Source organism: Cyanistes caeruleus, chromosome 34, assembly GCF_971803275.1.
Source record: "Cyanistes caeruleus chromosome 34, bCyaCae1.hap1.1, whole genome shotgun sequence".
Lineage (NCBI taxonomy): Eukaryota > Metazoa > Chordata > Aves > Passeriformes > Paridae > Cyanistes > Cyanistes caeruleus.
In genome coordinates, this window is record NC_141735.1 from 1226346 (window position 1) to 1251095 (window position 24750).

General features: G+C 65.6%; 2 protein-coding genes across 4 annotated transcripts in view; both read left to right on the forward strand.

Moving 5' to 3' along the window:
- The first annotated feature begins 1557 nt into the window (after positions 1-1557).
- Positions 1558-7957, forward strand: LOC147647747 (RAS guanyl-releasing protein 2-like). Its single transcript, XM_086871079.1, has 12 exons — positions 1558-1734; positions 2703-2876; positions 3607-3723; positions 4131-4415; positions 5039-5116; positions 5732-5845; positions 6103-6218; positions 6495-6630; positions 6835-6871; positions 7338-7511; positions 7609-7667; positions 7810-7957. The coding sequence occupies exons 1-11, from the start codon at positions 1654-1656 to the stop codon at positions 7662-7664; spliced, it is 1368 nt and encodes a 455-aa protein (XP_086727205.1). The 5' UTR covers positions 1558-1653; the 3' UTR covers positions 7665-7667; positions 7810-7957.
- Positions 7958-8686: 729 nt separating this feature from the next.
- LOC111942749 (neurexin-2-like) overlaps positions 8687-24750 on the forward strand; it is a 44287-nt gene continuing 28223 nt past the window's right edge. For 2 of the 3 annotated variants that reach the window (XM_086870973.1, XM_086870974.1), the window contains exons 1-7: positions 8687-8727; positions 12105-13994; positions 16270-16290; positions 18177-18206; positions 18661-18726; positions 20324-20625; positions 22285-22329. In XM_086870973.1, coding sequence (XP_086727099.1) covers positions 12248-13994; positions 16270-16290; positions 18177-18206; positions 18661-18726; positions 20324-20625; positions 22285-22329 — 2211 coding nt within the window. In that variant the 5' untranslated portion in view covers positions 8687-8727; positions 12105-12247. The remainder of the gene's footprint in view (positions 8728-12104; positions 13995-16269; positions 16291-18176; positions 18207-18660; positions 18727-20323; positions 20626-22284; positions 22330-24750) is intronic. The other variant, XM_086870972.1, reaches the window with a different exon arrangement.

Consider the following 24750-nt stretch of genomic DNA (forward strand, 5'->3'; position numbering starts at 1 on the left):
GGGAAGGTTCGGGACCCCCAACTCGTCCGACTCTTCCTGGCGACGCACCCCTGGTACCTGCCCCAGGCAGAGGTGGCCGGGAAGCTGCTGACCCTATATCCTTGGGGACCCCCCGAAACCCCCCCGGGACCCCCCCCAAAACCTCCCGGGATCCCCCCAAATCCCGAGGGACCCCCAAACTTCCTGGGATTTCCCCCAAAACTCCACCCCTGCTGCCTGCCCCAGGTAAAGGTGGTCTGGAAGCTGCTGAGGCTTTACCCTTGGGGACCCCCCCCCGAGACCCCCTGCGACCCCCCAGGACCCCCCCAAACCCTCCGAGACACCCCAAACCCCCCGAGACATCCCCAAACCCCCCGGGACCCCCTTAAAATCCTTTTCATTGACCCCTTGGGACCCCCCGAGCTTCTGGGGACTCCCCGGGATCCCCCCCCCGGATTGCCGCAAGCCTTCCCCCCAAATCCCAGGACCCCCCCCAAACCCCCCGGGACCCCCCAAAACCCCGTGCAGGCTCCTTGACCCCCCCCGCACGGTGCAGGAGTCGGGGGGCTCGGCCGAGGGTCCCTCCCTGCGCCTCAAGATCGGCCACTTGGTCCGGTGAGTGACCCCAAAACCCCTCCGGACCCCCAGATCCCCCTGGGGACCCCCAGATCCCCCTGGGGACCCCCAGATCCGCTCTGGGGACCCCCCAGATCTCCATGGGGACCCCCAGATCCGCTCTGGGGACCCCCCAGATCTCCATGGGGACCCCCAGATCCGCTCTGGGGACCCTCCAGATTCCCCTGGGGACCCCCAGATCCGCTCTGGGGACCCCCCAGATCCCCATGGGGACCCCCAGATCCGCTCTGGGGCCCCCCCAGATCTCCATGGGGACCCCCAGATCCGCTCTGGGGACCCCCCAGATTCCCCTGGGGACCCCCAGATCCGCTCTGGGGCCCCCCCAGATCTCCATGGGGACCCCCAGATCCGCTCTGGGGACCCCCCAGATCTCCATGGGGACCCCCAGATCCGCTCTGGGGACCCCCCAGATTCCCCGGGGGACCCCCCCGGAGTTGTGGGGTCCCCCCTGAGCCCCCCTCCCCCCCCAGGTACTGGGTCCGGGCTTTCCCGCGGGAGCTTTCGGGGGACCCCCAGGTTTTGGGGCGGCTGCGGGAATTGGGGGCGGCGCTGGGGGGGGACCCCGAAACCCCCCTCGGCCTCGAGAGCCTGTAGGTGAAGGGGGGGGCACGGGGGGGGTTCGGGGATTTGGGGGGGACACAGGGGGAGGGGCTCGGGGTTGGGGCGTTCTGGGGGGGCGCAGGGTGGGAAATTTGGGGGACGGGAGGGGGACAAGGACACGGGGGGGGCACGGGGGATATGGGGGGGGGTGCAGGGGGTAAAATGGGGGGGTTGGGGGGGACATGGGGGGGCACAAAGACATGGGGGGTGCAGGGGGACATGGGGGGGGTCCAGGGGGTGAAATGGGGGGACACGGGGGGGCACTGGGGGGAACACGGGGGTGTCCCTTTGCCCACGCGCGTGTCACCCCGCGCCAGCCCGGAGGAAGGTGATGAAGGTGGCGATGAGGAAGGTGACGATGACACCGGAGCCGCCCCCGGGGGGGGTCCCGCGGGGGGTCCCGGGGGGGTCGTGGCCCCCCCCCGAGCGCGGTTCTCGATGCTGCTGGAGCCGCTGGAGCCGCCCGAGCTGGCGCTGCTGCTGACACACCTGGAACACCGAGCGTTCAACCGGCTGCGGGTGGGACACCTGGGGACAGCTGGGGACAGCTGGGGATACACCTGGGGACACACCTGGGGACAGCTGGGGACAGCTGGGGACACACCTGGGGACAGCTGGGGACACAGCTGGGGACACAGCTGGGGACACACCTGGGACAGCTGGGGGCACACCTGGGGACAGCTGGGGACACACCTGGGACAGCTGGGGACACACCTGGGGACACACCTGGGGACACCTGGGACAGCTGGGGACACACCTGGGGACACACCTGGGGACAGCTGGGGACACACCTGGGGACAGCTGGGGACACCTGGGGACACACCTAGGACACCTGGGGACACACCTGTGTGACACCCGCCCCCCGCCCCGTCACACCCCAGGGCATCCCCTCCCGCACGACCTCCCCGATGTCCCCCCCATCCCAAATCTCCCTGATGTCCCCAATGTCCTCCATGACCCCCCAATTTCCCAAATGTCCCCGCTGTCCCCTCTGTCCCCAGCTTTGTGACATTCCCCAATGTCCCCAGCTCTGTGTCATTCCCCGATGTCCCCGTTGTCCCCTCTGTCCCCAGCTCTGTGACATTCCCCAATGTCCCCAGCTCTGTGACATTCCCCGATGTCCCCAGCTCTGTGACATTCCCCGATGTCCCCTCTGTCCCCTCTGTCCCCAGCTGTGTGTCATTCCCCGTTGTCCCCTCTGTCCCCAGCTCTGTGTCATTCCCCGATGTCCCCGTTGTCCCCAGCTCTGTGTCATTCCCCGATGTCCCCGTTGTCCCCTCTGTCCCCAGCTCTGTGACATTCCCCGATGTCCCCGTTGTCCCCAGCTCTGTGTCATTCCCCGATGTCCCCGTTGTCCCCTCTGTCCCCAGCTCTGTGACATTCCCCGATGTCCCCGTTGTCCCCTCTGTCCCCAGCTGTGTGACATCCCCCGATGTCCCCTCTGTCCCCAGCTCTGTGTCATTCCCCGTTGTCCCCTGTGTCCCCAGCTGTGTGACATTCGCTCCTTCGCGCGCTCCGCGGGCACGCGCTGCTCGGTGTCTCTCCGCCGCTTGGTGGCGCTGTCCAACGGGCTCTCGCGCTGGGTTCAGCTGCGCGTGCTGCGCCCCCTGGCGGCTCCGCAGAGAGCGGCGGCGCTGGGGCAGTGCCTGCACCTGGGACAGGTGAGAGCGGGAACGACCCCCGGACTGACCCCTGAGCCCCCGGACTGACCCCTGAGCCCCCAACTGACCCCCGGACTGACCCCCGGACTGACCCCTGACCCCCCAACTGACCCCCGGACTGACCCCTGACCCCCCACCTGACCTCCGGACTGACCTCTGAGCCCCCGGACTGACCCCTGAGCCCCCGGACTGACCCTCGGACTGACCCCTGACCCCCCAACTGACCCCCGGACTGACCCTCGGACTGACCCCTGACCCCCCACCTGACCTCCGGACTGACCTCTGATCCCTGACCCCTGGGGCAGTGCCTGCACCTGGGACAGGTGAGAGCGGGAATGACCCCCGGACTGACCCCCGGACTGACCCCTGACCCCCCAACTGACCCCCGGACTGACCCCTGACCCCCTAGCTGACCCCCGGAACCGACCCCTGGCCCCCCAACTGACTCCCCACACTGACGACTGACCCCCGGACTGACCCCCGGACTGACCCCCGGACTGACCCCTGAGCCCCCGGACTGACCCCCAAACCGACCCCCCGGACTGACCCCTGACCCGCAGCCCTGGGGCAGTGCCTGCACCTGCCGCAGGTGAGACCCCCAACCCATAAACCCTTACCCATAGAACCGACCTACGGACCCATAAAACCGTTCCACAGAGCCCTGCCCCACAGCCCCTCTCTCTCAGCCGCCCCCCAGCCCCCCCACATCTCCCCCCCCCCTCTCCCCCAGAGCCTCCTGGAGCTCCGAAACTTCAACTCCCTCCTGGCCGTGGTCGGGGGGCTCGGCCACGGCTCCATCGCGCGGCTGCGCCGGACCCTGGCGCTGCTGACCCCTCCCCTTATCCAGGTGGGGGTTCTGGGGACACCTGGGGGGTTCCGAAGTGGGCAGAGGGAGGTGCTGGGGGCACCTGTGGATTCTGGGGGGTTCTGATGGGGCACGTGGGGGGTCTTGTGAGGGTTCTGGAGGGGTCCGGGGGGTGTTCCGGGGGGCACATGGGGGTGTTGAGGGGTATCTGGGGGGTCCTGGGGGGTCCCCGGGGGCACAGGAAGGTCTGGGAGGGTCCTTGTAGGGTTTGGGGGGGGGGGCACAGGGGGGACGGACGGGGGGGGGGTCCCGTCACCCCCTGGCTCTGCTCAGTTCTAAAACGTCCCCCCTGTGTCCCCCCCTGTCCTTGTGTCCCCCAACCCCTGTCCCCGTGTCCTTTGTACCCTCCTGTGACCCCCCCAAACCCCCCCCCCCGGTGCCCCCCCCAGCTGTGGGCACAGCTGGCCGAGGCCGTGGGCTCGGGGGGGAACTACCGGGGGTACCGGGCGCTGTTGGGGGGCGCGGGGGGCTCGGGGGGGTTCCGGGTGCCGGCGCTCGGGGTCCACCTGCGGGACCTGGTGTCGCTGGAGGCGGCGCTGCCGGACTGGGGGGGCCCGGGACGCCCCCACCCCAATAAACTGCGGGCCCGCTTCGCCCTGCAAGGGGCGCTGCTGGCGGGGCGCGAGCAGGGACCCCCCGGGACCCCCCACCCCGACCTGCTCCGGCTGCTGGAGGTGAGACCCCACTGCGCCACCCCAAACCCCTCCCCGAACCCCCCAAAACTCCTCTTGGGACCCCCAAAACCCCTCCTGGGACCCCCGAACTCATTCCTGGGACCCCTCACCCCAACCCGCTTTACCGGCTGGAGGTGAGACCCCACTGCGCCACCCCAAACCCCTCCCCGAACCCCCCAAAACTCCTCTTGGGACCCCCAAACTCCTTCCTGGGACCCCTCACCCCAACCCGCTTTACCGGCTGGAGGTGAGACCCCACTGCGCCACCCCAAACCCCTCCCCGAACTCCCCAAAACCCCTCTTGGGACCCCCAAAACCCCTCCTGGGACCCCCCACCTTGACCTGCTCAGGCTGCCGGAGGTCAGACCCCACTGCACGGCCCCAAATCACCTTCAACACCCCCAAACCCCCTCCCGAGACCCCCAAACTCTTTCCTGGGACCCCCCCCGCCAAACTCCCCTCTACCTCTCCCATCCCCCCCACCCCAAAATCACCTGAATCCCAAAACCTGCCCGAACTCCCCTGCACCCCCAGACTCCCCCCGAGCTCCCCACCCCCCCCAGACCCCCCCAGACCCCCCCAGACCCCCGCGGCCCCCCTGCAGTTCCCCCGGTGTCCCGCAGGTGTCGCTGGCGCTCGGGCCCAGCGAGGAGCAGCTCCACCAGATGTCGCTGCAGCGCGAGCCCCGCGAGAGCGCCCCCGTGCGGACGGGAGGACCGGGGGGGTCGGGGTGGGGGGGAAATGGGGAGGGGTCGTGTGGGGAAAGGGGGGGCGGGGGGGAATGGGGGGGTGGGAGATGGGGAGGGGGAACGGGGAGGATGGGAATTGGGGGAAATGGGGGGGATGGGAATGGGGGGCGATGGGAATTGGGGGGAATTGGGGGGGTCGTGTGGGATGGGGGGGAAATGGGGGGTGGGGGTGGGAAATTGGGGGGTGGGAGTGGGGGGGTCGTGTGGGAAAAGGGGGGCTGGGGGGAATGGGGGATGGGAAATGGGGGGGATGGGGGGGAATTGGGGGGGTCGTGTGGGATGGGGGGCAAATGGGGGGGGTGGGGGTGGGAAATCGGGGGGTGGGAATGGGGGGGGTCGAGTGGGAAAAGGAGGGGAACGGGGGGGGATGGGAAATGAGGGGGAATGGGGGGGGTCGTGTGGAAAAGGGGGTGAGTGTAAAACGGGGGGGCGAGTGTGAAATGAGGGGGGACGAGTGTGGGAAAGGGGGGGGGGGTGTAAGGAGAGGGGTGAACCCCATTTCCAAGCCGGGGATGAGGGTCTGACCCCCCCCCCCCCCTGACGCCCCCTCCTCTCCCCCGCCCCCAGGCCGGACCCCCCCCGGAGCTGCCCCCCGCCCTCCCCCCCGAGCGCTGGGTCCTGCCCGAGCCCCCCCGGCCCGACCCCGAGGGGCTGCGACCCCGAATCGAGCAGCTCGTGGAGGTGGGGGGGGGTCTGGGGGGGGTCTGGGGGTGACCTTGAGGGGGCTGGGGGGAGATTGAGGGGGGTCTGGGGAGGGGGGACTTGGAGGAATTGAGGGGTCAAAGGGGTCTGGGTGGTGAGGGGAGGGGTCCATGGTGAGAGTTGGGGGCTCAAGGGGTCCCGAGGGGGGTTGGGGGGCCTGCGGTGACATTTTGGGTGTCCCGGGGTGGTCTCGGAGGGGTCCGAGGTGTTGTTGTTAATTTGGGGGGGGGTCTCAGTCCATTTTCCGGAACTTTGACGTGGACGGGGACGGGCGGATCTCGGTGGAGGAATTTGGGATCGTGCGGGAAAACTTCCCCCACCTGCCCCCCCTGGGGGAGCTGGACACCGACATGTGAGACCCCCGCGACCCCCGGCATCCCTCAGAGCCCCCCGAGACACCCAAAACACCCATGGGAACCCCCAAAACCCCTCAGTGACCCCCCCAAAACCCCACCAGGATCCCCAAATCCCCCCTGAGCCCCCACCTGCCCCCCCCGCGGCACGGACAGCTGAGCCCCCCCCCCTCACCCAGAGACCCCCAAAACCGGGACCCCGCTGACCCCTGACCCCGACCCCTCCCCCCGGGACCCTCCTGTGACCCCCCCTGACCCCCCCCGTGTCCCCCCAGGGACGGGGGGCTCAGCCGGGGGGAGGTTCTGGATTATTTCCTGCGCTGCAGCCAAGGACCCCCCCCGGGACCCCCCCACAACTTTCGGGGGCTGCGGGGGCTTCGCGCGGGGCCCTGCGAGACCTGCGGGAAACTGGTGAGTGCGACCCCTCCCCAAATTCCCCCAAATCCCCCCAAAATCCCCCCAAATCCCCCTCCCCCACTGAGCGCAGCTGGGGACTTGGGGACCCCCGGGACCCCCCCCCCCCAAAAAGGGGAGGACCTGCCCCCCCCAGGGGGGCCTGGGGGGTTTTCAGGGGTCCTGGACCCCCCCCCCCGACCCTTCCCTCTCCCCCCTCAGATTTGGGGTCTGCACAAGGATGGGCTGGAGTGCAGCGGTGAGTGGGGGAGGGGTCTGGGGTGGGGTCCTGGGTGCTGGGGGGGCGATTTGGGGGGTCTCAGGGTGTGAGAGGGGGTTTTGGGGGGGTCTCAGGGTGTGAGGGGGGGTTTTGGGGGGGTCTCTGGGTGTTGAGGGGTGTTTTGGCAGTCTCTGGGTGCCATGGGGGGATTTGGGGAGGGGTCTCTGGGTGTGAGGGGGGGGGTTTGGGGGTCTCTGGGTGCTATGGGGGGGATTTGGGGAGGGGTCTCTGGGTGTGAGGGGGGGTTTGGGGGTCTCTGGGTGCTATGGGGGGATTTGGGGAGGGGTCTCTGGGTGTGAGAGGGGGTTTTGGGGGGGTCTCTGGGTGTGAGGGGTGTTTTGGCAGTCTCTGTGTGCTATGGGGGGATTTGGGGAGGGGTCTCTGGGTGTGAGGGGGGGGGTTTGGGGGTCTCTGGGTGTTGAGGGGGTCCCCGTGCCCCCCCCAGGCTGCGGCCTGCGCTGTCACATCTCGTGTCGGGAGCGGCTGCGCCCCGAATGTCGCCGCCGCGCCCAGAGCGTCGCCGTCGCCCCCCCGGACCCCCCCGGGCCCCCCAAAACCCGGCCCCGCTCCTTCAGCCTCTCCCTGCCCTGGCCCCGCCGCTCCTCGCTGCGCCCCACAGGTGCGACCCCCCCCCCAAAATCCCGTCCCCCCCTTCGGGACCCCCGCTTCAAGGGACCCCAAAAATGACCCCTCCCCCCAATTTCTGCGCCCCCCAGACCCCCCCGAGGAGGCGCAGGGGGTGGAGGACGAGGTCTTTGACACCCACCTGTGACAGGTAACGGGGCCTGGGGGGCTCGGGACCCCCGATTTGGGGTCCTGGCTGTGGTGGTCCCTCCAAATTTGGGGGCTCAGACACCTGGGACCCCCCGAATTTGGGGTCTCATATTGAAACTCCCCCCCCCTCCCCATTTCCACAGGGTCCCCGAGGCTCCGGCCCCTCCTGACCCGGCGCCCCCCCCTCACCCCATGGATTTTTGGGGGGGTTTGGGGGGTCCCGGGCTCCCCCCCCCGAGGATTTTGGGGGTCGGGGGTGGGGGGCTCTGCTTGTCCCGTGAATAAATTCCGTGTCCGTGTGTCCGTCTGTGGGACCCCTGCGTGGGAATGGGGGGGGGCGCAGAGAATTTGGGGGGGGGGGTCGGTCTGGGGTGGGGGTCGGGGGTGGTGGGAGCCCCTCATTAGCAGCTGCCGTTAATGAACCCCCGATGGGGCACAGTTGGGGGTAGGGGGGGGCTCTATGGGGGGGTTTCTATAGGGCAGGAGCTGCGGGCCCTGGGGGGGGTCTGGGGGGCAGCCGGGAGACCCCCGAGGGGTCCCTATGGGGCAGCCGGGAGACCCCCCCCCCACCCCCCGGGAGTGCCCATGGGGCTTTTGGGGGGGGGGTCTCTATGGGGCAGAACCCCCCCCGGCGGTCTCTATGGGGCAGACCCCCCCTCCCGGGGGTCTCTATGGGGTCGAACCCCCCCGGGGGTCTCTGAGGGGTCTCTGTGGGGGTCGAACCTCCCCCGGGGGTCCCTTTGGGGTCTCTATGGGGCAGCCGCGCCCCCCCCGTGCCCCCCCCGGGGGTCGCCGTGCCGGTGCGGGGGGGTTCGGAGCCGATTTCTGTATTTTGGGGGGGGGGGCTCGAGGCGATGGCGGTACCGGGGGAGGGGGTCGGGGGTCGGCGTTTTTTTTTGGGGGGGGGGGGGGGATGCGGGGCAGGGTTGGGGAGGGGGGGGGGGGTTGGGGGGGGGGGTTGCGGGCGCGCGCCGCTCCGGAGCCGTGCGCGTGCCCGGGGCGGGCGGGGGCTGCGGGAGCGGCGGGAGCGGCGGGTGCGGGGCCGGGACCGCCCGGGGCAGGTACCGGAGATGGGGGGGGGGACACGGGGGGGTCCTGGGGGGGTTGGGGGGGTCCCGGTAAAGGGGGGAGGGGGCGCAGATGAGGGGAGGGATGCGCCGAGAGCGGGGGGGGGGGGTGCGGGGTGGGGAGGATGCGGGGGGGATGCGGGGAGATGGGGGGGGGGATTTGGGGGACCCGCGGGGGGCTCGGGGTTGGGGGGGGATGTGGGGGGGGGGGAGGGGGAAGGTTTGGGGGTCCGGGGTGGGGGTAGGGGGGTGTTGGGGGGATGGGAGGACGATGGGGGTCCGGAAAGAGATGAAGGGGGGGAGGGGGGGGATTTTGGGGGGCTCAGGGAGGGATGTGGGGGGGGCGGGGGGGTTGGGGGGGGGACCTGAGGGTCACATCCCCCCCTCCCCCCATCGCCAGGCGGGGTCTGGGGGACTCGGCGTGGGGGGAGGGGGAGGGAAAGGGGAAGGGCCGGGGCTCCCCCACCCTGGGGAGGGGCCGCATCGCCCCCTCCCCCACTGCAGGGTCTGGGGGCCGCATCCCCCCCCCCATCCCCCCCCCACCCCCTCCCCGAGCCCCCCGTGGGATTCAGAGAGCTCATCCCGCCCCTCCCCCACTGCAGGGTGCTCATCCAGCCCCTCCAAAATCTCCCCAAATCCCCCCCCCCCCAAAACCCACCCCCCCCGTGCCCCCCAAAAACCCCCCGCCCGGGGCCTGCGCGTGCGGCACCCGCGGGTGCGCGGCCCCGGCCCCACGGGCGCGGTCACGCGGGGCACGCGCGTGTGAACCGGGGGGGGCGGGTGGGATACGGGTGTGCAAAGGGGGGGGGGGGGGTTATGTGAAATGTGAAATTTGGGGGTGCGCCGGGGGGGTCCGGTGGTGTTGGGGTGCACAGGGGTGTGCAAGGGACGGGTGTGAGCGGTTTTGGGGTGCACAGGGGTGTGCGGGGGGGGTGTGAGCGGTTTTGGGGTGCACAGGGGTGTGCAAGGGACGGGTGTGAGAGGTTTTGGGGTGTGCGGGGGGGGTGTGAGCGGTTTTAGGGTGTGCAGGGCGGGTGTGAGCGGTTTTGGGGTGCAAACCCGTGTTTGAGGGAGCTGTGCCCAGTTTTGGGGCTCACAGGAGCGTGCAGGGGGTGTCTGTGCAGTTTTGGGGTGCGCAGGGGGGTGTCTGTGCAGTTTTGGGGTGCGCAGGAGGGCTGTGAGCAGTTTTGGGGTGTGCACGGGCTGTGCACGCACGGTTTTGGGGTGCAAACCCGTGTTTGAGGGAGCTGTGCCCAGTTTTGGGGCTCACAGGAGGTGTGTGCCCAGTTTTGGGGTGTGCAGGAGGGGTGTCTGTGCAGTTTTGGGGCTCACAGGAGGTGTGTGAGCAGTTTTGGGGTGTGCAGGAGGGGTGTCTGTGCAGTTTTGGGGCTCACAGGAGGTGTGTGCCCAGTTTTGGGGTGTGCAGGAGGGGTGTCTGTGCAGTTTTGGGGCTCACAGGAGGTGTGTGAGCAGTTTTGGGGTGTGCAGGAGGGGTGTCTGTGCAGTTTTGGGGCTCACACGAGCGTGCCAGGGGTGTGTCCGTGCAGTTTTGGGGTGCACGTGTAGGGAGGGGTGTCAGACTTGAGGCACACGAGCGTGCAGGGGGGTGTCTGTGGTTTTGGGGTGTTTTGGGGGGGTGTCTGTGCAGTTTTGGGGTGTGTAGGAGGGGTGTCTGTGCAGTTTTGGGGTGCGCAGAGGGGGTGTGAGCAGTTTTGGGGTGCGCAGAGGGGGTGTGAGCAGTTTTGGGGTGTGCGGGGGGGGTGTCTGTGCAGTTTTGGGTGTGTAGGAGGAGTGTCTGTGCATTTTTGGGGTGTCTGTGCAGTTTTTGGGGTGTTTTGGGGGGGTGTCTGTGCAGTTTTGGGGTGTTTTGGGGGGGTGTCTGTGAATTTTGGGGTGTCTGTGCAGTTTTTGGGTGTTTTGGGGGGGTGTCTGTGCAGTTTTGGGGTGCGTAGAGGGGGTGTGAGCAGTTTTTGGGTGTTTTGGGGGGGTGTCTGTGCAGTTTTGGGGTGTCTGTGCAGTTTTGGGTGTCTGTGCAGTTTTGGGTGTGCAGGGGGGGTGTCTGTGCAGTTTTGGGGTGTTTTGGGGGGGTGTCTGTGCATTTTGGGGTGTCTGTGCAGTTTTGGGGTGTTTTGGGGGGGTGTCTGTGAATTTTGGGGTGTCTGTGCAGTTTTGGGGTGTTTTGGGGGGGTGTCTGTGCATTTTGGGGTGTCTGTGCAGTTTTGGGGTGTCTGTGCAGTTTTGGGGCGCTCACGAGTGTTTTGGGGTGTTCACACTCGCGTGCAAGGGTGGGGGGTGGTTTCAGGCCGGGGTGTTTTGAGGGGCGCGCACCTGCGGTATTTTGGGGAGGGGGCGTGGTTTGGGGGGGGTCCGCGCGTGCAAGGCGGGGGCACGTGGAGGGGGAGGGGGGGAGGGGTGTGAGCGCGCGCGCGAGGAGGGGTCGCTCACACCTGGCCGGGGGGGGGAGGGGCACACGCGCGTGCAAGGGCGTGTCCGTGCAGACCCCACCCCTGATTGGGGGGGGGGAGGAGGGGGATTTTTGGGGGGGGGTCCCCGCACTCCGGGGGTCCCCGCCCAGCCCCCTCCCCCCCGGGGCCGTCTCCTCCCCGTGACCTTCAGGTGCCCGTGGGGGACACGGGGGGGACACGGGTGGCCGCCTGCCCCTCCCCCACCTCCAGCCCCCCAAAGCGACCCCCGAGGGGGGCTCAGAGGGCTGAGGGGGGGGGGGATCCCCCTATAGACCCCCCCATAGACCCCTCTGACCCTCCCCGGGGTGTCCCCATTGTCTGGGGGCTCCTGAGACCCCCAAACCCTCCCCGGAACCCCTCTGGGGGGTCTCAGGTGTCTGCGCGACCCCTCCCCCCCTTATCAACCATCAGCGATCGATAATTAGTTAATTAATGACCCCCGGGGGAGTAAGGACACCCATGGAGGGGGACGGGGGGACACCCAGGCCCGGGGCCCTCCCCCCGAGGGTCTCTGGGGGTCTCAGGGGTTCCCCCCCAGCCTGGGCCCCCCCACGGGATGGGGGTGGGGGGGGTGTCAAGGTGGGGGTCGCTGTCATCCCCCCCCCTTCCCCCTCCCCCCGCAGGTGCAGCAGTTAATGTGATTGGCTAATTATGCGCTGCATGTTAATGAGCCCCATTAGCCAATGAGGGGGGGTTATAAATAACCTGGGGGCTCATTTGCATAATGCCAGGGCCCGGGTTGCCGCGGTGACCGACCCCCCCTTCCCCCCCCCCCCCCATCACGGGGTTAATTAACGTGCTGATAACGAAGGTGGGGGGGGCCCGGTTGCCCAACTCCCTCCCCCACCCTTGGCTGTCACCCCCCACTTCCAGAGCCCCCCCTGACCGTGTCTCCCCCCCCCCCAGGTGCCTCCGGACCCCCCGGCCACGCTGTCGCCGCCCGCTGGGGCCACCCATGTGGCTGTGAGAGGACGGGGGTGGCCGGGCCCCCCCAGGGCCCCCCCAGGGCCCCCCGAAGCCGCCCAGGCTCCGCAGCCAGCCCAGGCGCCATGACCTGTCCGGCCGCTGAGGGACCCCCGGCGCCCGGGGGCCACCGAGAGACTAAAGCCCAGCCGGGCCCCGAGGCCCAGCGCGGCCCCACGGTGCCACACGGCTCTGAGGGCCACCAAGAGACTAAAGGCTCCGTGGCCACCACAGGATCCGTGGCCAGCTGGACCTCCGCGGTCAGCCAGGACCACCGAGAGACCAAAGCCCACCTGGGCTCTGTGACCCACCTGGGCTCCCAGGACCACGGGGAGAGCGAGGCCCACCTGGGCTCTGTGGCCGACCAAAACTTCGTGGTCAACCAGGACCACGCCGAGCCCGGTGCTGATGGTGGCTCCGTGGTGCTGTTGGACTCCAAGATCTCCCAAAGCTCTGAGGAGCACCTGGGGACTCAGGTCAGCCGTGTCCCTGTGACCCACCTGGTGTCTGTGGCCACCCAGGAGCACCTGGAGGTGAAGGTGCAGGAGGAAGCCGTGGGCAGCCGAGGTTCTGCGGGCAGCCAGGACCACCCAGAGCCCAGCAGCGACGTCCCGCTGGACTCCAAGGTCAACCAGGGTTCCATGGATCGCTTAAACCTGAAGGGCCACCAAGACCTCGCCCCCTCCCAGGCCTCCGAGGACCCCCAGGAGCCCAAGGTCACCCAGGGCCCTGTGGCCAACCAGAAGACCAAGGTCAACCAAAGCCCCGCAGCCCCTGTAGAGGCCAAGGTCAACCAAGACCCCGTGGTGTGTTTAGACTTGAGGGTCCACCAAGCCCCTGTGGCCAACCCAGCGCCCGAGGACCCCCGAGACCCCAAGGCCAAGCAAGACCCCGTGGACCACCCGGACACGCAAGCCCCCGTGGCTCTTACAGACCAGAAGGTCCCCCAAGCCCCCGTGGCCGAGCACAGCCCCGCGGACCCCCAGGAGACCGAGGTCAAGCACAGCCCTGTGGAGCTGAGGGTCCCTCGGGCCACCGCGGTGGCCAAGGGAGGCTGCACTGCCCACCACCAACCCCACGTGCCCACCTGGGCCACCCCAGCCCCCCGCCCGTGCGCCCGCGTCCCCTCGGGCGCCCACCTGGGCCTGGTGCTGATGACGCTGGGGTCCCTCCTGCTGCCCTGCGCCCGGGGCTCGGCGCTGGAGTTCGGGGGCGCCCCGGGGCAGTGGGCGCGCTACGGGCGGTGGGCGCCGGGCGCGGGGGGACAGCTCAGCTTCCGCCTCAAGACCAACGTGACGCGGGCGCTGCTGCTCTACCTGGACGACGGCGGCAACTGTGACTTCCTGGAGCTGCTGGTGGCCGAGGGGCGGCTGAGGCTGCGCTTCGCCATCGCCTGCGCCGAGCCGGCCACGCTGGAGCCGCCGGCGCCGGTCAGCGACGGCCGCTGGCACGCGGTGCTGCTGACCCGGCACGCGCGGCACGCGGCGCTGGCCGTGGACGGGGAGGCTCGGGCGGCCGCCGTGCGCTCCAAGCGCCCCGACATGGCCGTGGCCAGCGACCTGTTCGTCGGGGGGATCCCGCCCGACGTGCGGCTCTCGGCACTGACGCTCAGCACCGTCAAGTACGAGCCGCCCTTCCGCGGGTGGGTGGCCGACCTGCGGGTGGGCGACGCGCCGGCCGCGCTGCTGGGCGCCCAGGGGGTCCGGGGTGACGGGGACGAGCGCTGCGCCCACCACCCGCCCTGCGCCCACGGCGGCCGCTGCACCCTGCGCCGTGGGGAGCCCCGCTGCGACTGCGCCGGCACCGGCCACCGCGGGCCCTTCTGCGAGGAAGGTGAGGGCGCAGCGGGGTCAGGAGGTCAGGGGGCGTGGGAGGGTTGGGGTGGGCGCAGAGTCGGCTCGGGAGCGTCATCTCCTCGTGTTTCTCCGTGGCCTTGGGCACCTCCATGTGTTGGTGTCGTCGTGTCCTTGGGCGCCCCCCCATCGCTGTGGCTTCGCACGTCCTCCTGCTGTCACCTCCTCGTGTTTCTCTGTGTCCCCATGTCCTTCAGGGAGTGGGGTGGCTTCGTGTTTCTCCATCCCTCGGTGTCTTCCTGGTTTTGTGTGTCCCTTGCGCTTCTCGGTGTCCTCTCGGGCTCGCACGTCCTCGTGTCACCGTGTCCTTCGCATCCCCATGTCCCCATTGTGGTGATGGGCCTTGGGTCCTCCTCGTTCCTCCACAATCTCCTTGTGTCATTTTGTCCTTGAGTTCCTCCATGGCTTTGTGTCCTCGTGGTTCTGTGTGCGTCCTTGTGTCTGTCCTGTCCTCGTGGTGTTGTGTCCTTTTGTCCATCCTGTCCTCATGGTGCTGTGTCCTTGTGTCCATCCTGTCCTCATGGTCCTGTGTCCTTGTGTCCATCCTGTCCTCATGGTCCTGTGTCCTTGTGTCCATCCTGTCCTCGTGGCTGTGTGTCCATCCTGTCCTCATGATCCTGTGTGTCCTTGTGTCCATCCTGTCCTCGTGGCTGTGTGTACATCCTGTCCTCATGATCCTGTGTGTCCTTGTGTCCATCCTGTCCTCATGGTGCTGTGTCCTTGTGTCCATCCTGTCCTCGTGGCTGTGTGTCCATCCTGTCCTCATGGTGCTGTGTCCTTGTGTCCATCCTGTCCTCATGGCTGTGTGTCCTTCCTGTCCTCATGGCTGTGTGTCCTTGTGTCCATCCTGTCCTCGTGGCTGTGTGTCCATCCTGTCCTCGTGGCGCTGGGCACACCCGTGCTGTTGGATGTCCTCGTGGTGCGGGTCGTTGTCATGCCGTTCCCGTGGTTTTCCCACCATGGTTTTTCCACCAGGGTTCTGTGTCCCCTCCTGGCGCTGTGTCCTTGAGTTGCTCCACGTCCTCGTGTCCTCCTGGTGTCACACATCCCGCTGTCCTCTTGTCCTCGTGTCACCCCGTGTCTTCTCCCACCATCGCTGCACACTCGTGTGCTTCTCCAGGTCCTCGTGTCCTCCCCAGTCCCGGTGTCACGCTGTGTCCTCGTCTCTTCCTGCCATTTCTGGTGTCCCGGTGTCTCTCCTCACCCTCGGGACCCTCCCGTGTCCCTCCATGTCCTCTTGTCCCCGCTGGTGTCCCCCCATCCTCACCTCCCCCCATTTTCCACACCCTCGTGTGTCCCCGTGTGACACGAGCGGGTGGGGGTGGCTTGGAGTCCCCCTGCTGGGGGGGCCACAGGGGTTTGGGGACCCCTCCGGCCCCACCCACGATGTCATCCCCCCCGTGTTCGCTCGAGCAATTGCACGTCCTGGTGTCCCCACACGCCCTCGTGTCCCCGCCTGTCCCCATTGTGACCCCAGGACCCCCAGACGTGGGGGATGGGCCGGGGGTCTCTCGTGCCATCCCGCCCTCGTGCCATCCCGCCCTCGCACACGTTCCCGGGACCCGGGGACAACCGCCGGTGTCACCGTGGCGACAGCATCCACCGGGCGCATTGCCAGGCCGGGTTGCCATGGCACCGCCAGGGGTTGGGTACCCGTTGCCATGGAGACGCCCGGGCCTGTCTCCCTGGCGACGGTTGTCACGGCACTGCCGGATGCTCCCGCCACGTCCTTGAGGGGGGACGGGAATGGGAGGGCGCTGGGGTGCTGTGGGGTGTCCTATGGGGTGTAGGGTCCCTATGGGGAGCTCTGTGGGGTGCAGGGTCCCTATAGGGAGCCCTATGGGGTGCAGGGTGCCTGTGAGGTGCAGGGAGGGTGCTATAGGGTGTGCCATGGGGTGCTGGATCCCTGTGGGATGCTATGGGGTGCCCCATAGGCTGCTGGGTCCCTCTGGGGTGTTATGGGGCACCCTATAAGGTGCTGGGTGCCCTATAGGGTGCTATGGGATGCGCTATGGGGTGCGGGGTCCCTGCGGGTGTGCACAGGGTGTGTAAACCCCGCCCTCGGGGTGTGCAAATCCTACCAGGGCGTGCAAACCCCTCCCCCACCACCGCGCCCCGCCCCCAAGGTCAACCCGAGGTCACGGGGCGGGGTCACACGGACACGGTGGGGGGAGGGGGGGTTGGGGACACCCGTGGGGGGTCCTGGGCACTAATTCCTCTGCCCCTCCCCCCTTGCTGCCCCCCGGGACCCCCAGAGGAAGAAGCCGCGGTGGAAGGTGAGTGTGGGGGAGGGGCGGGGGGCGGGGCCTGTCCCAGGTGTGCGAGGGCCGCTCCAGATGGGCCAATCCCGGAGCCGGGGGGGGGGGCGGGGGGGGGACCCCAGGGGTCCCGGCTTGGGGGGAGGGGCAATGGTGAAAGGCTCGAGGGGCGTGGCTCATGCAAAGCAGCGGCGAGGGGCGGGGCTTGGCGCTCGTGCAGAGCGCGTGGCTCCCGTGACGCTCGCGGAGGGGGCGGAGCCACAGCAGGGGCAGCAAACAGACGTCAGACAATGACGTCACTTCCCAGGCGGCCCAATAAGATGCCGATATGCAAATGAAGCGGCACCGCCGAGCCAATGAAGCGCGCGTGACGGGGTGGGGGCGGAGATATGCAAATTTCAGCGGCATCGGCAGCCAATACGAGGAGGGAGCGATGAGGCTGCACTGGATTGGCTGAGCCAGTCCCAAGGGGCGGGGCCTGTTCAGAGAGCGTGGTTTATTCGAGGGGCGTGGCCAGTTCGAGGGGCGGGGCTTTCCCCCCACGTGCCCGGCACGAGGGTCCCGGGGTGGGGGAGGGTCCCCGCGCCAGGGGCGGCCCCGCCCCCCCGTGTCTCATCCCCTCCCCCACCCCCGGCTTTTCCCCGAAAAACCTCGGAAAAAGGGGAAAAACCCGCGGGAAGGCGGCGGGGGGGGGATGGGGAGGGGCGGCGCTTCCCGCGTGGCCCCGCCCCCCCCGCGCTTATCCCCGCCCCCCTCCCCCTCCCCCCACCCGGCATCGCCCGATGCCGTCACAAGTTAAAGGAGGTTTAAGTTGTGACGGGGCCCCTCCCCCACCCGGGGCCCCTCCCCCTCCCCGGGGCCGCTCGGGCCTTTCGGTCATTTTGGGTTTTTTGGTTAATTTTTTATTTTTTTAATTCTGATTTTTTTTTTATGTTAATATTTTTTTAATTGATTTCTCTTTCATTCCCATTTTCCCCTATTTTTCCCATTTTGCCGCTTTTCCTTTACTATTTCCTTTTTCCCCCCCTTTTTTTTCTTTTACATTTCCCGTTATTTTGGGTTTTTTCATTATTTTTTTGGTTTTTTCCTTTTTTATTAATATTTTTCTATTATTATTGTTCCTTCTCTCGTGGTTTTCCCTTTACTTTGATTATTTTTCCTTTCTAATGGATTTTCTACTCTTGAAGATGTTTCCCCTTTTTAATTTACTTTCCCGTTTTGTTTTGTTTTACCTTTTTTATTCTTCTCCACTGTAAATTAATATTTTTCTCCCTTTTTACCATTATCACCTTATATTAATTACTTTTCCTTTTAAAATCATTTTCCCTCTTTCAATAAATATTTTGAATATTTCCCCCTTTTATATCAGAGTTATTTTTTGCCGTCATTCCTCCCTTCCCTTTGTTTCTCTTTTTCTTCTTTATTTTCCCGCTTTGATAATTTTCCCTTTTAGAATTATTTTAATTTTCCCCACTTTTTTCCTGGTTTTTTTTCCCCTCTTTTCCCTTGTGTTGCTGACTTCCCCTTTTTATCAATTTCCTCCTTTCCCTTGCTTTGACCCTTTTCACTTTTTTCCTCTTTTTCCTCCCTTTCCCCGGTTTCATCCCTCTCCCTCCTTTCCTTCCTTTTCCTTTCTTCCTTTTTTCTATTTTTTCCTTTTTTCCCCATTTCTCTCATTTTCCTCCCTTTCATTTCCTTTCATTATTTTGATTTCCTTCCCCATTTTCTCCCCCGATTTCCCTTTTCCCTCCATTTTACCCCATTTCCCTCCCCGCTCCCGAGTTTCTCCACTTTCCCATTTTTCTCCCCAAAACTTTCCCCTTTTCCCGCCACTTTTGCTTTCGTTCTCACGCCCCTCCCCCCTTCCCCACGCCCCTCCCCCCTCCCCTCCCCTCCCCCCCCAGGTCCCGCCCACCTGCGAGTCACCGGCCAAGGTAAAGACGCGCCCTCGGGCCCCTCCCCCACCCTCATCACCCTCATCATCCTCGCCCCTCCCCCACCTCCCCCCCATCCCCCCCCATCGTGTCTGTGGCTCGTGCGACACGGGGGGAGGGGCGGCCGCCTCGCACGGGGACGGGGGGGGTAGGGGAGGGGGCGCCCCTCGTGCAAGGGGGGGTTGGGGGGGGCTGCGACCCCTTGCACGAGGGCCGGGGGGAGGGGTCCAAACCCCTCCCCCACAGGAGGAGGGGCCGGCGGGGGTGGTCCTTCTCCTCCCCCACCCGAGGGGGGGCCGGGGGTCCCTGCACGGGGTGGGGGTGGGGGGGTCCCCTTGCACCAACACGGGGGGGGGGTGGGGGGAGTGTGAGCGCCTTCCCCTCAGCCCGGGGGTTGCACACCTGGGCACACCTGGGCACACCTGGGCCACGCCCTGACGTGCCCCTCCCCCAGGGCCCGCCGAGGTCGCCGAGGGGGGGCCCGGCCGCGGCGCCGGCGAGATCCAGCAAGCAGCGAAAGGTCAGTGAGGGTCAGCAGGACCTCCCCACGGACACCTGGGACCCCCCAGAACCTTTCAGGAACCCCCAAACTCCACACGCACACCTGGGACCCTCCCAGAACCTCCCAGGAACCCCCAAACTCCATACGCACACCTGGGACCCTCCCAGAACCTCCCAGGAACCCCCAAACACTCCCACACACACACCTGGGACCCCATAGCGATGTCCCCACCTGCAAGACCCCCGTGGTGAAGTCTCTGGTGCAACGTCCCCATCACCACGTCCCCATCACCGTGTCCCCACCATCGGCAATGTCCCAATCCCGATGTCCCCACATGAGGTCCCTGGGGCAGTGGCCTCCTCCCAGTGCCCCTGGTGCAATGTCCCCAATGGCAGGTCCCCCACACGAGGTCCCCACTGGTGGGTTCCCATCATGACGTCCCCACCACGATGTCCCCACATGAGGTCTGGTGTAAAACCCCACAGCGATGTCCCCGTGGCAATGGGGGAAAGGTCCCCATGGCAATGTCCTCATGGCAAAGTCCCCATTGAGGTCCTTGTGATGTCCCCATGGGAATGTCCCCATGGCAAAGTCCCCTTCGCCCTGTCCCCGGTGACAACGCCCCCATCTCAACCTCCCTGTACCGGTGTCCCCATGGCAGTGTCCTCGTTGGAAAGTCTTCATTGCCACGTCCCTGGTGACAACGTCCCCATCACAACATCCCTGTTCCAATGTCCCAAAGGACCCATCACAAGGTCCTTCTTGCCATGTCCCCATTGCAAGGTCCCCTCTGGGGTGTCCCAGTGCAAGGTCCCCACTGGGGACCCCATGGGGACTTTCTGCCTTGTCCCCATGACAGTATCCTCATTGGAAAGTCCCCTTTGCCACGTCCCCGGTGACAACATCCCCATCACAACATCCCTGTACCAGTGTCCCCATCACAAGATCCTTTCTGCCATGTCCCCATGGCAATGTCCTCGTTGGAAAGTCCCCATTGCCACGTCCCTGGCTCATGGTCCCCATCTCAATGTCCCCATCTCAACGTCCCCATAACGATGTCCCCATGACAGTGTCCTCGTTGGAAAGTCCCCATTGCCATGTCCCTGGTGACAATGTCCCCATCACATCATTCCTGTTCCAACGTCCCAAAGGACCCATCACAAGGTTCTCATTGCAACGTCCCCATGACAATGTCCTCGTTGGAAAGTCCCCATTGCCATGTCCCTGGCTCACGGTCCCCATCTCAACGTCCCCATAACGATATCGCCATAGCGATGTCCCCATCTCAATGTCCCCATCTCAATGATGTCCCCATAGCGATGTCCCCATCTCAACATCTCCATCTCAACATCTCCATCTCAACGTCCCCATCTCAATTTCCCCATAACGATGTCCCCATCTCAATGTCTCCATCTCAACGTCCTCATCTCAACATCTCCATCTCAACGTCCACATCTCAACGTCCCCATCTCAACGTCCCCATGCCATCTCCTTGTTTCACCGTCCCCATCCCCCAGTTCCAGGCCCCTCTCCCAACCTCCCCTCCCACCACCCCCCGTACAAAACCCCCCCGGTGCCCGTCCCCACACCGCGTCCCTCCTGTCCGCACCGCCAGGCCGCGCCGAGTACGTGGCCACCTTCCGGGGCAGCGAGTTCTTCTGCTACGACGTGTCGCGCTCGCCGGTGCAGAGCAGCGCGGACGAGCTGGCGCTGGCGTTCCGCACGCGGCAGCGCCACGGGCTCCTGCTGCACACCGGCCGCGCCGCCGACTTCCTCAACCTGTCGCTCAAGGCCGGCGCCGTGTGGCTCGTCATCAACCTGGGCGCCGGCGCCTTCGAGGCGCTGGTGGAGCCCGTCAACGGCAAATTCCACGATGGCGGCTGGCACCACGTGCGCGTCACGCGCAACCTGCGGCAGGTACGGCGGGGAGGGGAGGGGAGGGGGAGGGCTGGCGGGGTGATGGAGAGAGTCAGGTGACCGCTCAGCAGGTCACCATGGGCAGATTCCCAACTGGGAGCACTGGGAGAGATGGATTGATCAGCTCCCCAACTGGGAGCACTGGTTAGCTTGGGTAGCATCCCAGCTGGGAGCACTGGGAGCACTGGGAGCGATGGTTGGTTTGATCAGCTCCCCAACTGGGAACACTGGGAGATTCGGGCAGCTCCCCAACTGGGAGCACTGGGAGCACTGGGAGCACTGGGAGTGATGGATTGATCAGTTCCCCAACTGGGAGCACTGGGAGCAATGGTTTGACCAGTTCCCCAACTGGGAGCACTGGTTGTGTTGATCAGCTCCCCAACTGGGAGCCTTGGGCCAATGGATTGTCCCAGTTCCCAAACTGGGAGCACTGGGAGCAATGGGTGTCTTCATCAATCACCCAACTGGGAGCAGCAGTACCTTGATCAGCTCCCCCAACTGGGAGCACTGGGAGTGACCATCGCCCTGACTGGCTCCCCAACTGGGAGCACTGGGAGCAGTGGGCATCTTGATCAACTGCCCAACTGGGAGGACTGGGAGGACTGGGCACCTCGATCCAGTCCCCAACTGGGAGCACTGGTTGTCCTGGCCAACCACCCGGCCAGGAATCCCAGTTACCTTGCTCAGCTCCCCCAACTGGGAGCACTGGGAGCACTGGGCACCTCAATCCAGTCCCCAACTGGGAGCACTGGGAGCAACGGGTGTCCTCATCAATCACCAAACTGGGAGCACCAGTACCTTGGTCAGCTCCCCCAACTGGCAGCACTGGGTGCTTGGTTAAACTGGGGAACTGGGCGTACTGGGAGCCACTGGTTCTTCAATCTGCTCCCCAACTGGGAGCACTGGTTGTGCTGGTCAACCTCCCAACTGGGGGTGATGGACAAGTTGGCCAACCACCCAACTGGGAGCACTGGGAGCACTGGGAGCACTGAGTGTCTTGCTCAACCACCCAACTGGGAGCACTGGGAGCACTGGGTATCTTGCTCAACCACCCAACTGGGAGCACTGGGAGCACTGGGCGCCTCGATCCAGTCCCCAACTGGGAGCACTGGGAGCACTGGACATGCTGTTCAACCACCCCACCGACAGCACCGACCGCAGGATCTCTCTCTCCCCAACTGGGAGCACTGGTTCCGTGGACCCTCCCAAACTGGGAGCACTGGACACACCATGGGGGGGGCGGGGTCTCTGCCCAGCCCCTACGGGGGGGTGACAGGTGGAGTTCGGGGGGTTCCCCCCCCCCCCCGCCCCCCCATTTCTGACAACTCTGCTTCTCTCTCCCCCCCCCCAACAAGGTGGGAGCCGCCCCTCCCCCTCCGTGCAACGCCCCACCCCCACCCCCCTCCTCGTGCCACGCCCCTCCCCCCCCTGTGTGTGCGCGTGCCACTAACACGCTTCCCCCCCCCTCCCCCCACCCCGCGGGGCCCCCCCCCAACTAACCTCCCGCCCCCCACTAATCCTGGGGGGGCCCCCCCTTAACAAAAACAACCCCCCAAACCCCCCCCTCCCCCCACCCCCCACCCCCCAAAACCCCCGCGCCCCCCGCCCCAAGCGACCCCCAAACGTCACGTTTGTGTTTTGTCCTTCTCTCGCCGCCAGCACGCAGGGATCGGACACGCTATGGTAAACAAACTGCATTACCTGGTAGTTATCACTCTATTGTTACTCCTTGGCTTCGCCGTGGCCCCGCTCCCAACCTTTTGGGGCCGATCCGGGGGATTTTGGGCAAATTTTCACCCATCCGTCATCTTGCAGGCCGAGCTTCGGCTCCCTCCTCATGCCAAAAAAAGAAACGAGAGCTGGTTCAACCCCCCCGCCCTCCTCCTCCTCTTCCTCCTCCTCCCACCACCCCACCCCTGCTCCTCTTCCTCCCCATCCCACCCAAAATTCCTTCCCCAGAGGGCGCGTGTTGCTCGCCGGGGGTCACGTGGCACCTCGGGCCAGCTTTTGGGGTGAGATTGAGGGATTTTGGGTGATTTTCACCCATCCCGTGGCTCGTGGCTCTCTCGTGTCAAAACGAGCCGGTTTCACCCCCCCCACCCCCCCCCCAAAAAAAAATCAACTTTTCTCTGCGGTCAGCACGGTGATATTTTTTTTTCTTCTCAAGAGGGTTCCGCTCCTGCTGTTTTGGGATGAATTTGAGGGATTTGGGGCAATTTTTAACCCATCCAGCATCTCGTGGTGGAGCATCAGCTCCCCGATGACAAAAAGAGCCGTTTTCCCCCAAAATAATCCATTTTGAGGATGTGGTTTCCTCGATGGGGACAATGTGGGAGTCCCATACCCCCTCCCCCCGCACCCCCAAACCCGTTTTTTTGGTGTGAATTAGTGAAATTTTTGGATTTTGGGCAATCGCCCGCAGCTTCCCGATATTAAAACCGCCTGATTTCCACCCAAAAAAGTCAATCCAGGCTCAGGAGTTGCCGATTTTCCCCAAGGGGATGATGTGGGCTCCCACTCCCCCATTTTGGGATGAATTTTAGAGATTTGGGGCAATTTCCCCCCAAATCTGGGGGACACCACCTGGATTTTTTTTAAGCCTCACCATGCAGGGCACAGCCTCAGCTCCCTGCTCCCCAAACCAGCCGATTTCACCCCAAAATCCAGCCCTGGCTGGGCTCGTTTTTACCCTGGAGGCTTTTGTGTAGTCCCAATTCTTGGGGTGATTTTTTTGGGGGGGATTTGGGGTGATTTGACACCAATCCCACCCCCCAAAAACACCCGATGAGGGTTTGGGATGGGGGGCCGGATGGAGCCTCCCAAACGCCTCCTTTTGGGTCGAATTCTCGGCATTTCGGACAATTTGTTCCTGTCCTCTCCCTCGTGGCCGAGCTCGGCTCCGCAAACCCCAAAACCACCCCAAAATTTGGGGCTCGCCCCCCAAGCCCAGCTGTTACCCCCAGAGGTGACCCCACCGCCCTCCCCAATTTTGGGGCGATTCCTTTGGATTTCGCCCCTCCCCGCCCCCAGGGGGTGTCCGGACCCAAACTGGGGGTGGGGGACTGGCTTGGGGTATTTTTTTGGGGGGAGGGGGGGGTGGAATGGTGGTGCCCCCTCCCCAAATCGAGGATAGAAACGTTTTCAGACAAGCTGCCGCCCCTCCCCCTCCCCCCTCCCCTGGACCCCCCTCCCCTCCCCCTCCCCCCATCCCGCGCAGGCAGCGGGGCCGCCCCTCCCCCCCCCACCCCCCACCCCCCCCAAGCCCCCCCGGGCTGGGGTCGGGCCCCGCTGCCTGCGCCCCTCCCCCCGCCCCCGCACGGCTCCGCACGGCCTCACTAACACTGCCCCTCCCCCACCCCCCGGCCTCCCCAGCCCCTCCCCCCCCCAGCCCCCCTCATCCTCCCCTCCCCCAACACCCCCGGGGGGCTGCGGGGCCGCCCCGGCCGCGGGGGGAGGGGCTGGGGGGGGCAGAGAGTGTGTGAGGTGTGCGCAGGTGTGAGCACAGGTGTGTACAGGTGTGTACAGGTGTGTACAGGTGTGTACAGGTGTGTACAGGTGTGTGTGTACAGGTGTGTACAGGTGTGTACAGGTGTGTGTGTACAGGTGTGTACAGGTGTGTACAGGTGTGTGTGTAAGGTGTGTACAGGTGTGTACAGGTGTGTGTGCACAGGTGTGTGCGCAGGTGTATGCAGGTGTGTGTGTACAGGTGTGTACAGGTGTGTGTGTAAGGTGTGTACAGGTGTGTACAGGTGTGTGTGCACAGGTGTGTGCGCAGGTGTATGCAGGTGTGTGTGTACAGGTGTGTACAGGTGTGTGTGTACAGGTGTGTACAGGTGTGTGTGTACAGGTGTGTGTAAGGTGTATGCAGGTGTGTGTGTACAGGTGTGTACGGGTGTGTACAGATGTGTGTGTAAAGTATGTGCAGGTGTGTGTGCAGAGGTGTGTACAGGTGTGTGTGTAAGGTGTGTGCAGGTGTGTGTGTACAGGCGTGTACAGGTGTGTGTGCACAGGTGTGTACAGGTGTGTACAGGTGTGTACAGGTGTCTGTGTAAGGTGTGTGCACGTGTGTGTGTACAGGCGTGTGTGCAGGTGTGTGTGCACAGGTGTGTACAGGTGTGTGTGAGG